At 44.2% G+C, this 13,266-nt stretch overlaps 1 protein-coding gene across 1 annotated transcript in view; it reads right to left on the bottom strand.

Moving 5' to 3' along the window:
- cacna2d2a (calcium channel, voltage-dependent, alpha 2/delta subunit 2a) overlaps nucleotides 1–13,266 on the bottom strand; it is a 170,699-nt gene that overhangs the window by 53,322 nt on the left and 104,111 nt on the right. Inside the window, exons 5-6 of the mRNA XM_069678964.1 lie at nucleotides 11,714–11,758; nucleotides 6,959–7,097 (exon numbers count right to left, since the gene is read on the bottom strand). Coding sequence (XP_069535065.1) covers nucleotides 6,959–7,097; nucleotides 11,714–11,758 — 184 coding nt within the window. The remainder of the gene's footprint in view (nucleotides 1–6,958; nucleotides 7,098–11,713; nucleotides 11,759–13,266) is intronic.

Raw genomic sequence — 13,266 nt, 5'->3', positions numbered from 1 at the left:
ACACTCGCCAATAAGAGCCAGAGCATATAACATGACGCAGTAACAAAAGCAGAGCTCTCGTTCCTCGTGTTACGATCCCCCTTCCTTTTGTGAGCAGACCTGAGTGTGTCTATCAAACGTCGACTTTGTCCCTCCAACACCGGGCGAGCTGATCCTTTTTAAACAAGACGAGAGGCTTCAGAGGAAGTTTCACTCGTATGAAACCCTGCAGATGCAGATCTGTCTCCTCTTTTCGTTTTCATACCACACCGCTTTGATTCTGTCTGCTGTATCGGTTGCACTTTATTTGCCGCTGCACATTACAAACATCTAATGCAATTTTCTCTGCACAAAGTTGTGCTGGATGATGTTTTTCTGGGAGCTTCCTAGAGGGGAGCTTACTACAGAACAGAGAGTGCAGATGTAAAATGAACATTCAAAGTGCAGGGAAGTCAAGTTAGTTCAAGTTAAGGCAGTGATTTTTCTCTCCCTTGTTTATTAAAGTCTCATAAATTACTCTTTACTAACTGCTTGCAAAAGCTTCATAATAGTAAACGTTTGTTTTACGTTTATTTACTTTTTGTAAAATATAAATGGAAATGAGGCTGCAGGATTGTATCAAACACTTCCTTTCTTGCTTTATAATGCCGCCTTCAAGGAAACTACAATCAATATCATTGAAGGAAAAACAAACACTGACGACACACAGACGTCATGAAAGACGTAATGTGACAATTATAATGCAGAAAAATAAACTGTGTTGAAGCTTGCGTTTAAAGCTTCTTTCATTTATATTTTTTATTAACAATGGTTCAAATTATTGTCAGTGATAACTGCTGCTCAGAGTACTGAAAGTGAATTATCACCAACTTGTTTTTCGCCTCCTTCAGCTCTATAAAGCCTTTTAGCATCTTCAGCTAATTGTTCTGTTGTTAAGCAGCTGTTTTAGTGCCCTCTCCTCCGCCCTGTTACCAGCTGTAGCAGGTGAATGTATACCAGTCGGGCTGAATGACTTTGAAAAAATGTCTAATTGCAATTATTTTTGACTTATATTACAAATTCAATATGATTTGCTAACACATTAAAATGATTATTGTGTGATTTTTGCTAGTGAGATCTGTACCAAACAGATATCTGATACTTATGTCTGTGATGTGCGGTATTTTGACATACATTTCACGTTGAACAAATATTGCGCCCCTCTTATGATTTGAAAGTTGCAGGAGGCCATATTGCGATTTCGATAAAGTTTCGATTAATTGTTGAGCCCTTCCAGCAGCAAGTGGGAGGCAGACACAGTTAGCAACTAGCAGGTGAACGTAGTGTAGCATTTAGCAGCTGAAGATCCTAAAAATGACGTACTTATCTTTGTTTTGTTTGTACTGGTCTGTGTGTTTCTGATGCCACACTGCATATAGGGAAGTGAAAAACTTGCTGTCTAATGGAGATGTGACCTCCCCCTATGTTTCTTTTATGTGTCACATGAGCCTCTCTTTTGATGTCTGATCTGATGACCTGTTTTGTACTGTGTTTTGTCTGTATGTCAGAAAAGTTTAATAAAGATGTACAAAAAAAGACGTACTTTGTACTAATATTTAAAGTAAAGCTACTTATGTCTTGTCAACCAAAGAGCATGGCCCTGAAACTAAGACAGGAGCAGTGGCTGGAGCAACTGGACATGCATGTACCCAGGAGGGTGATAATGCCTGTGTGTACGTGTGCGTGTGTGTGCGTGTGACCGTGGTGGGTGGGATGAGTGGGAGGGTTAATCGCTCCATGCAAAACAGTTAAGCTCTGCTCTTTCATGTGCACACACAGTTAGCCGGTCCCAAACATTCATTTCTGACAACCAAGTTTCTCAGTGCGCCTGACAACAATAGCAGAGTGACAACATGACGTTAGGCCACTGGAAAAGGCGCCGCATGCAGCGGATTTAAACTTCAAGTTTAATGAAAGGACTTCCCACATTCTCTGGTGGTTTTCTTTATTCCCTGCTGGGAACAGTGGCTGCCTGTTCTCACACAAGCACTCGCGTATTCTTACACTGTGTGGACACTACACACACACACATAATTACCACCTTTTCAAAAATGCTGATTTACAAACATCCCTATTTTTTAACATGTAATAATGTACATGCAACTGTGGAATGAGCCAATCTGGATTAGTATTCTCCATCTACAGCGTGAACTCGGTCCAATTACTCGCGAGATTCCACTGCATCTACTAAATAGTGACAAAAGAATAATTTGTACATTCCCTCGCTGTTTTCATTCTTATTTTCCAGTGATTACTTTAAAGATTGAATTCCCAGGGCTCTTACTCGGCAATCATTCAACAAATCCCTGCATATTCCTCCCCGTTTCTATAACATCCCCTTTGAGAATACAACCTGTTTCTCCACAGACGACACCACCCACACCAGTTTATTCCTTTGTGGCTGTGTTGCGATGTCCGTTCTGTAATAGGCGATGATAATTAGAAGAAAAACTGTATGAATGTTTGACCTAAGCTAATTAGAAAGTTTGCAGACTTGGCAGCAGGAATCAGCAGTGGGATAATGAATCATAAAATGGTTCATTACTGCGCCCAGGGAACACTCTCAATCTCAATAAACGGACATGGGGCCTAGCAGACAAATCAAACCAGGACGCATGCACTGCCTCATTTAGCTGCTGAAAGGATGACAATAAAAAAAAAGGAAAAACGCTTTTTTTTTTTTTTTTTGCCCTAAATGGTTTCTATTATTAAAGTGTCTCTTCTCCTTTACTATCCTCTCATCTGCTTTTCTTTCTATCTCTCCTTCTATCTGTGCCTCTCTCTCAGCCCATCTCTGAGGACACCCATTTTGCTTTCACTGGCAGTTCAAGCTGCCATTTTCTGGAAAACAGTCCATTTATTCAGTGCTCTAACAATGTGTACGAATCACTCCAACAGCACAGAGCGTGAGTGCTAATAAACAACACTTGACAACAACTGTTGCACATTATGCTGCACTTTGGACTGTGCTCCATTCTTCCCACAGCTTTCTTTTCTCTGCCTTACCTCTGGCCTCCCCCTGAGGGACCAGCGCCGAATCTACCCACTCATACTGCTTCTCCTCTGCTAATCCTAAACCCACAGAAATACAGGAGATCCAGACCTCTCCAGACCCAGAGGACAACAACCCGCCCACATTAGTTTCCTCAGACATCCTCTCCGAGGCACCCCGCAGGCTCCCACTGGTGGGACCAGAGCAGAACACAACATGCAGATAATAATCCCCTTTAACCGTCTCTTTAAAGCAAGCACAGCTCCCATGGCACGAACTATATGTTAATATCTGAAGCTAAGTTAGATGTACTAGTCCCCAACCAATGTAGCGCTGCAATCCTATAACACTGTTATTCTCGATGGACAGTTTAAAACAAAATCAATGCAGCAGAATTTCTGCAAATTCTTCTTCTTCGCCAAACCTTGAAGCCAACACCCACAAAGCACCTCATTCTGGTGTGTTAAGCATGCGGTAGCAGCTATGAGCTGCTAGCTTCAAGCAGGGAGGGTGCAGAGGAGAGAGGAGGAGAGATGGCTACAGATGATTGTTAAAGCTACTTCTTCCTAACTCTACATATGTGGGTTTTATATATTTTAAAGGTGGGGTATTATGCTAATTTCAACCTTCATATTTCACTCTGTGATACCTGTGGAGTAGCTTAGCATAATTTACAGTTAAAAAAACTCCTCATCTTTCTAACGCTGGTGCTCTGTGCAGGCCCTTATACAGCCTCTGCCTGAAACGACTCAGGCAGCTCCGTCCCTTTAAGAAACCCCGCCTTTACAAGTCCACTTTCTTCTGTCCCTTTAAGAAACCCCGCCCTTTGTGACTTTGTGATGTCACAAAGTGCAGCGTGTAGAACAAACTGTGTGAAACCTGGCGTTCACAGCAGCCTGCAGACTGAGCTGAGAAGCCTGGGGATTACTCCAACATACTTTTACCTACAGATTTGAAACTTTACCCATGTTTAGTCTGGACATCCAACATTGTAACAATACATATATGTCTTAAAACATGAAACAGCATAATACCCCCTCTTTAAGGATGTGTAGTCCTGAGCCCCGTCTGACACTGACTGCAATTTAAAAGACTTAAAACTGCTTCTTATGGATCCAAAAGGCTTTTATAGGAATATTTTTACTTACCAAGGCCTTTAACCAGACCTCAAAATCAGTGGCCTTCCCCTTTAACCTCATTAAGATTACTTCTCATACAACATCTGAAAAATAATGTCTTTAATTCTTCACTTGTGCCTCGTACGTTTGGTTTGGCAGCAAAGCGGTTAAAAGAATTACTGTACATTTGAGCAGCGACATGTTTTTCATCACAGCTTATTTATAACCAACCACTAAAACACAGCAATCATATCCATAATGGAGTTGGCACAAAATCTGCAGTTGGCAATCTCAGCACAGCAGACCACGCAATGGGAGCAAACTAAACAACATCAATAGTAAACATATTCCAGAGAACAGAAGTGGAAAAACTAATTCCATGCTCTGTACCACCCTTCTCTTCTAGTCTCCGCCAGGCTCAATCAAGAGGCCTTTATTCTCTGACTCATATCTTCAGACAGGGGAACCAGAGCTGGCACAAAATGGCTCCGGGAACAATGTGCAGGTCTGATTGCTCTATTGTGAGTTAGCTGTGCCCTTTGACATCTCCTCCTGAACCAAGAGTGTCTAATTCTGACAAGATTTGTCTGGAGACACAGCTGGGGGCCATTGTTACAGACAGGTGCCATACACTGCCGGTTCAACAAAGAAGGCGAAGAGCTAGACAGAAAGAAAGGAGGGGAAAAAAATGTCTGTCTGTCCGTCCGTCTGCACACCCTCTGCTTTTTGATTCTGTAAAGAGGCAGGCCGAGAGTCTGAAAGGTTACAGGTGGATAACAGAGGGAACATGCCAAGCAAAATCAGGAGTCCCGCGAGGTACATGTGTTCTCCCCTTTGTCCATTTGGCAGATTCCGAATAAGAAGGGTGTCATGTCTGCAGGGCAGCACGGTGCCAGGCAGGAAGGGCAGGGTCCACGAGCAGGGGGGAGGCCGTGCCCACGCAGGAAAAAATTAAATAACACAGAGTGCAGAGTTGATGTGAGAGACTGTCTGTCATCTGAAATCATGTTAGCGTGCTAAAGTGGCGGCTGATGTAAACGAAGGGTGAGATGGAGCTAACATACTAAAAGGGAAAGAGCGAATAGGTCACGTCAAAAACAGAAGACTGCCATTTACTCACGGCCCAGCGGCCTGTGTGAAACCAGGAGGAGACATGTTGCATGTAACAGGTAAAACAGCTGAGAGAGCCAACAGCACAGAAAACTACAAAGACAAATACAGTTTCATTGTTCGGATTGGGACAACCTTAGTAAAATCCATCCATCCATTATCTAAACCACTTATCCTGTTCAGAGTCGTGAGGGGGCTGGAGCCTATCCCAGCTGTCATTGGGCGAGAGGCGGGGCACACCTTGGACTGATCACCAGTCAATCACAGGGCTGACACACAGACACAGACAACCTTTCTTGCTTATATTCACACCTACGGGCCATTTAGAGTCTTTGGACTGTGGGAGGAAGCTGGAGTACCCGGAGGGAACCCACGCATGCACGGGGAGAACATACAAACTCCACACAGAAGGCCCCCTTCGTCCGAAGTAGGATTCCGCTACTTGACTGTTAGCTTGTGGTTTATAGCAACTAGCAGGGTGATAAAATGGGATTTTAGGACAGGTTTGAGATCATACACTGTATGAAAAGATGGACGACATGACAGCTCCCTAAAAGTGAAGCCAAAACATTTTGATCGCCCCCTGCTGACTGGCTGCAGTATAGGTCATAATGCCCGCCTCCTCCATGTTAACAGATGGGACATGAGTCAAACTATAAAATCAAAAAACACGTCAAATACATTTTCCTCAAACATGGTTTCTGTCATTATAGTTAGTTCTTATCATGCTGATTTACATCCAAGTGTTCATTTTTCTTTACTTTATTTTTAATTAGTTATCTGATGCTGCTTCCTGATTAGCAGAGTAAAGGAGGAACGGCGAGAGGAGACGTAACTAAAACAATCACTACATCCATTGAAGTTCACATATCTGTGAACGTCTGCTTCAGACCAACACAAGAAGCTGTTCTGCTGTTAAACACCCCGACGTGCGGGACCTTTGCCTGGGGTTTATTTGTAATTTAAGTGTGTGTTTTGGTTAGCAGAAGTAGCGGTACGGTGGCTCCACCTCCCGATCTCTACTGCGCAGTCTCAAGCTCCAAATGACGTCGCCATCGTAAGATGGCAGCGCTCATTGCGGGGGCTTTTATAACTTCAATTTCATACAATAACAGCAGATGGAGAGTCGTCTATCTAGATATACAGTCATTGATTAAGATAGAGCGTAGTGTACTGTATTTTGACCTTTACCGAATGATCTAACAGACAGGTGAGTAAAGGTCTGGACCAAGTAGGTGAACGGTCTTCTATTGCAGCTTCTTGACATTGTGATTCTCCAGAAACCTGAACTTTTTATGCTCACTTTGAGCAAACCAATCAAACCCCAAAACAATCCCTCTGGAGTTGGTACATCCCCCTTTTATTCTGTAACCATATGTCACATGACAGAAAGAAAGGTGCTGTGAGTGCTGATTCACTGGGCCTTTAATGAAACCTCAGCTAAGGTCTGTCTGTGTTCATGCCCTAATTTTTCAGGTTGCATGCAATTAAGAGCTATTTCCTGTGTGGTAACTGATTTGTTTGTGTACGATATTTGTTTGTAAGAATGATTACACTTTAGAGGATATGTAATGAGCACTTCTGCCCACATAAATAAAATGCACTTAAGCAGAGGTCTTCAGGTTGCTCTGGAGTAAACTGTAATGGCTTATATGCAGGTCCGCTCTCTCCACCAGAGCACAAATGTAGAAAAAAATCTATACTTGTATATTGTACTCACAGCCTTTGTAAATGTCTGTCGGAATCTGGACCGCACTGGATGAGTAGTTGACCTTGTTTTTAAAATTGGGATCGTCCACAAACTCCAGCTCCAGAGACGTCGCGCTCTCCAAAGGATTCTCATCTTCTCCATCCTCCGCCTGCAGACACACACATTCACGCACACACACACACAAATCGGAGTGAGCATACAAATTAAAAAGTGTGGATAGAAAAACATGCAAATACAGCGCCGCATTCTGTCACCTCCCATATTGTGGCTTCACAGCGCCCCATCTGTGGCTCTGGTACATACACTTTATTGCCTCTCTTTCTGACTCGCACATGAAATCTCAGCATTTTGAATATTAGGAAGAAAAAATAGTAATTATTCCGCCTTTTGTCTGCCGTCAGATTTAGGTGGTTCCGTGCGCTCGCTCTCATCAGAGAACAACAGCAGGTATCAGAGCAAACAGAGAGACTCATTAGTACCCGAGATGACTATCACAGACACACGAGGCGCCATACAAATTAACCCCAACAATAACTGGAAACCAACACCACTTAATCACTGTTTAGTCTCCCACCCACTCGAATGGTCTCTTTTATCTCGCCTTTATTTGTTTAAACAAAATAGGTGTTAGTAACGCAGCATTTTCTAATATGTTTTGGCTGCTTTACAGATTCTCAGTGTTGCTATTGTACTTCAGGAGAAAGCCTGGCGCCAGTTTTTGCATTAGGAAAGTGTCAGATATCAAAGAAAGCCAGGAGATAAAGACGCAAAGTAACATTTAAGCTTTTTATCTTGATAAGTTATCAATGGAGGACAATCTGTGTCTGTTCCCACGGGATAGGAAGTGATCGTGGGATGTGACAAAAAATGGCAGCTAGATATAACCCCACTCTCCAGCTCGGTTTATTAGCTTATTATCTGATTTCACTGTGAATCCTGAAAAGTACACAATAAAACCTGTGGGATGCATCCTTGGAGCTGGTCACATTTACAGATTAATATTAGGACATTTAAAGGAGGTTTATTCATCGCAAACAAAACCTCAATAACATGTATTGACGCACTGCACTCTTTGATACGCTGCCATACAGAAGTAGCCCTCAGCACAGTCTGACACCGTGCCTCAGCCTCGTCTTCCTGTCTAAGTCATCCTACATTAACATTCATTCATTGAATATTAGTAAAACGTAAGTCATATCTGATCATTCGTCCTGCTGTCTGACTGCGGAGGAGCGACATTTAACTTCAGAATGAATCTCTGAGAGCAACGACTGTGCGCCTGCAACACGCGCTTCTCATCACTTTAATAAAGCAGCATGGGTTAATTGGATCTGACATGATAAAAACTGTTTGTTTTTGGGAGAAATTAAATCAAAACCCCATGTCCACGGCTCAAATTGATTGATGGGCCAACTTTAATTGACTATTAAAATGCAATTACAAGCTGTTGTTGGGACGAGAGGGGGGTGGTGGTGGTGCTGAAGTCCCAACTGAAAGTCACCACAAGGGACAACACGGCACTATGATTAGAAACCAGCTCCTGAAATATGTCGCATTTCTACAACTCTGACAACAAAATAGTATGAGATTGGACCAAAAAATAATACATTAGGTGTAGAAAAATGTGTACTAAGCAGACATACCTTCAGCAAAAATCAATTATCAAACAGTTAATTTAAGATAATTACACGTTTGGCATTATCAAATTAAATGTTAAAGAGGGGGTATTATGCTAATTTCATGCTTCATATTTCACTCTGTGATACCTATAGAGTAGCTTAGCATAATTTACAGTTAAAGAAACTCCTCATCTTTCTCACTCTGGTGCTCTGTGCAGGTCCTCATACAGCCTCTGCCTGACACGACTCAGTCAGCTCTGTCCCTTTAAGAAACCCCGCCCCGACAAGCCCACCTTCCTCTGATTGGCCAGCTCTCCGAAGCCTGCCGAGGGGCAGAACTCAGTGTTTGAGGCACCCTGTGGCCGTGTTACAGAATTGTCAGCAAAGAGTAAACTTCACTTTTTGGATTTGAAATGATTGTCTGCTGCTCCTATCCTTTGGAAAAGTAAACACTGATGTCTTTCCCTCACAGCCTAACACTTTCTCCAAGATAATTTTAACCAACTTGACGAGCAGAGCGAAAAAAAATTCCAAGGCAGACTGAGCTGCTGGGTGGGCATGTCCTTGAACTGTGCCAGGGGCAGGAAGTTCTGCTGTGTCTCTGGCAGATGCCCAAAAATAGAGTTCCTCCACTTTGTGACATCACAAAGTGAAGCGTCTGGAGAAGTCGGTGTGAGAGCAAGCTGGAAATTACTCCAACATACTTTTACCTACAGATGTGAAACTTCACCCACGTTTAGTCTGGACATTCAACATTGTAACATTATAAATATGACTTAAAATGTGAAACAGCATAATTCCCCCCTTTAAGTAAAAGCAGTTTAGAAATTTTCTTTATATGAAATCTGAGTGTTTTACTCCAGATGTTAGCCTTAATGTGACACGTTTAGAACAGATTTGTTGTACAGTAAACTTAAGTGATTCGCAGGTCGACTATCGTTAATGGTAACTGATTAGGTCGGGGACGCCGGCTTTTCAGCTGCACTAACTGAGAGGTTGAGGTGTTTGTTTATCACTCAGTCTGACACTAATTCTGTCAATGTCGGGCAGGGAGGGTTTTTTTTTTTCCTTCTTCAGAAGAGCCCAATCATAATTAACCGAGGCAGCGTCTAATTAGGAGCTGAATAAATCCACGCAGGAAAGACTGATTGGTTCATTTTCTTCAACCATCCACCACCTGTTTTGCTCGATTCATTACCCAATTTGTTAATTTTATCTCCCCGTTCTCAAGGTTTAATTAAAGGCTGAAGAGGCCAGAGATGACATTTTGAAGATTCTTTCATTCCCGCCTTCAGCCAAGCAGGGCTAACCTGAAGCGTGTCGCTTATGACCCTGTATGTGTGTGTGTGTGTGTGTGGTTGTTATTTGAAAGACAGAGGAAAAGGCTGAGATTAAAGAAGACACAACAAGGCATCCTTCAGGAAAAATAACATCGCAAATTGTAAGTAGTTTCTTTAACATCATAAACGTGTAGGATGCCGATACTGCAGAACGACAACAAAAAACTTCTAATTAAACATTAGAATAAACAGCCTCATAATAATGTATATTTGGGATGTTTGTCCTCGAAGTGAATTACTACCTCGGGCTGTGAGTGGCAATATTTTTCCTTCCGTTAGATAAATATGTCGCAGTGAAAGTGGGACGATGCCGACCATTTTCACCCTGGACGCTTTGTCTGCGCCTGTCTGCAGCGTAGGTTATAATCTTTTATGGTGGACGAGACATGAGGGGGCTGATTTTGTCTGTTTTTGCAGAAATATGGGTGTTTAAAGCAATTACCAGTTAGAAGTGAAAGTCAAAATATTATTCAAATTGCAGTCAACAGGAGCATCCAGAATAACAGCATTTTAAAGGATCAAAATTGACACAAAAAAACCCAAAAGAGACATAAATAAAATGCTCTTCACCCAGTGCAGTGGAGTCGACACGGACGGGCAGATTTCACTTATAATGAGTTATCACATTGCACTATTATATCAAGGGTACAGTGAACAGGGAGAAATGAACAAGGTTAGAGTACAGGATAGGGAACAGAGGAGACAAGGCTTAGATAAGAGAGCCCACCAATCACTTACCTCTCTTTAAACTGAGCTCTTATCATACCGTCCGAAGTACAGGGTTATTATGAAGCTTTATTGTAAAGGGGTCACCGTGGGAGGAATCAAGATTGAGACAGGAGAGCACTGGTGGGTGACTGTCGGGGTTGCAGGGATGACATATGACCTCTGCCTGACCTCTGCTGCCGTCTTTGGGTGGTGTGGGGTTGGTGAAGTGGGGGTCAGGGGTGTGTCACCCGCTCGGCCTCAGTGTGCCATGTTAATGATGACTGATCTCCTCCAATTAGATGTGCTGACAGGCCCTAAAGCGCTGTGTCATTAATCACACGAGTGGCGTGCACAAAGAGAAAATCACACCGTGATTTATTGCTCCTCCGCCTCCCTCTCTCTCTCTCTCTCTTCCCCTCTCTATCTCTCTCTCTTCCCATCTTTTTGTGCTTTGGCGATCTAGCGGGGATTCTTGCACTCTTCCTTGAAACGGAATCAATCAGCGGGCGCGGGCTCCGAGTGTGACCTACCCTGAGGAGGATCTGCAGGCTGCGGCGTGGTGAGACCAAACGGCAGCGACTCGCAGGGCTGTTTCTGGAGAAATGTGTGTTACCCAGTATGTATATGTCATTCATGTTCTTCTTTTTGAATGACACACTAAATAGAAATGTTGTCCTGGTGTACGAAAGCAGGATACGTTTTGTGTTTTGTTGTTTCTTCATGGCTGCAGATGTCTATCAACCCCCGCAGTTCAGATCCGCGGTTGACACAGTTAGTAAGGGTCGTAGGGAGGGAGAAACTGCAGACTGGGGGAGGACAGCTGAAGTCACTGTCACATGCACGTCGGCCTGCCCCTGCTCTGTCACAGCGACTCACCATAAAGCAGTGTCACCTCACTAACACATACAGACAGCCCAGGGGTCCGCCACCGGAGGGGGGAGCATCAACACCGAGGAGGCCGGGGAAAGGGGAAGGGGAAGGGAGGGGTTGGAGTTGCAGGAAAGGGTGGCAGGGGTTGGGTAGGGGATGTGGGTAGGATTCGGGGGGGTTGAGGCAGGCAGACGGGGGAGGGGTGTAGCAGTCCGTACTGTACTCACATAGTCTGAATCCGCTTTGGAATCGTAGTATGAAATGGCATTCTCCTGTGCAGAAAAGAAAAGTGAAAAGACAGGTGATGAGAGAAGATATAGCAGCGTCTATATCAGCCCCGACTCCTCGCGGTGGTAAGCTAGAGAGAGTCATGGTTATATTCCATCACACTGTGCAGCATGAGAATATAATCAGCATCACAGAACACAGGAGGAGTAGTGTGATGTGGAGTGACAGTTATGAGAAGGCGAGCGGATAGCTGTAAGAGAAATTGGAGGATGTAATGCATCTGGACAATGCTTTAGTTAATAAGATGTGATGCATGCGGCTCATGTTCGAACCCGTGTTTGAAAACACCGTCGGAACATTTTCATGTGTTGTGGAGGGCTGTTAAATAATGTACGTGTGCGGCGCTGTGGTATGACATGGAGTAAAGTGGTTTTTGCAGTGACAGAAGAATAAACCCAAAATATTAGTCTCTCTGGGAGTCTTATCAACCTCAGCTGGCTGTGTTTGCAGTCTAGCAAAAGAGCTCTCACAGGAGGAAAGAAACAGAAACAGGAAAAAGGAGAAGAATGGAAATTTATGCAATTGTGTCGCACTATTTTGCTCTAATTAGCAACTAAAGTTAGCAGTCATGAGCTGAATCCCAAGACTCAGCCAGCGTCTTGTTAAAGACCCCACGCCCAGCTTTCTCCCGGCCTCCCTGCCCTCCTCTTCTCCTCTACGCCAGGCGTCCTTATCTCCCGCAGAGGCAGGCGTGAGGGCGGGCGGGGGCCGCATGCAGCGAGCGGCGGTCGTGGGGGCCTGCCTCATCATCACGAGGAGGCTGGCTGAGGACGCGCTCTCAAGGGCAACGCAGTTACTGTTTCGGCCTCACTGGAGGATCACGGTGGTCATGGTCTGATGGGGGGGGAGGGGCTGACAGAAGAAGAGAGTCTACTGTAAAAGTAAAAGAAGTCTTAACACAGCGTTTACTCCATCAACTTCTTTTTGCCTCTTGCATCTTCCGCTGTTCTCATCTCTCCCCTGCTGTCTCTGCATTTGTTTAACTTACACACACACCTATCCACACAAGTATTCTCTCTCTCTGTCAGCCCCCATCTCTCTCTTTTAGCTCCCTCCAGCCTGAGAGCCTCTCCACACACCACGACCGGGGCCTTGGCCGGCCTCCAGTGCTAATCAGAGAGTCAGTCATCAGCTCAGTCCCTAACAATCCACCAAAGAAACACAGTATGATCAAAACTCACACTGACATCAAACATGGGGTCGGACCGACCCTGAACGCAGCTTGTGTCTTCGGGTAATGAGCGCGGACAAGATAAAGGAGGAGCGGAATGTAACCCCCCATGACACATCTCCTCAAACTTACCCAGCATCCCCTCTGCCTCCCCCAGCTCTGACAGAGATATGAGGCGTGAGGACGGAAGGAAAAAGAGCTGAGTGGAGGGATCAGAGCGGCTCGTTCAGGGAGTACATTGGGTTAAGTTGAAGGGTTAGGATGGAGGCTGAGGTCGGGGCGATATGAAGGGATGAATTGAGAGGAGTGAGATGGGTGGTG

This window comes from Semicossyphus pulcher, unplaced genomic scaffold (assembly GCF_022749685.1).
Source record: "Semicossyphus pulcher isolate SPU_LCO1_2020_fin unplaced genomic scaffold, fSemPul1.0.p SCAF_3, whole genome shotgun sequence".
Taxonomy (NCBI): Eukaryota; Metazoa; Chordata; class Actinopteri; order Labriformes; family Labridae; genus Semicossyphus; species Semicossyphus pulcher.
Note: the sequence above shows the minus strand (reverse complement) of the source record. Positions and strands in the feature narration are given on the sequence as shown.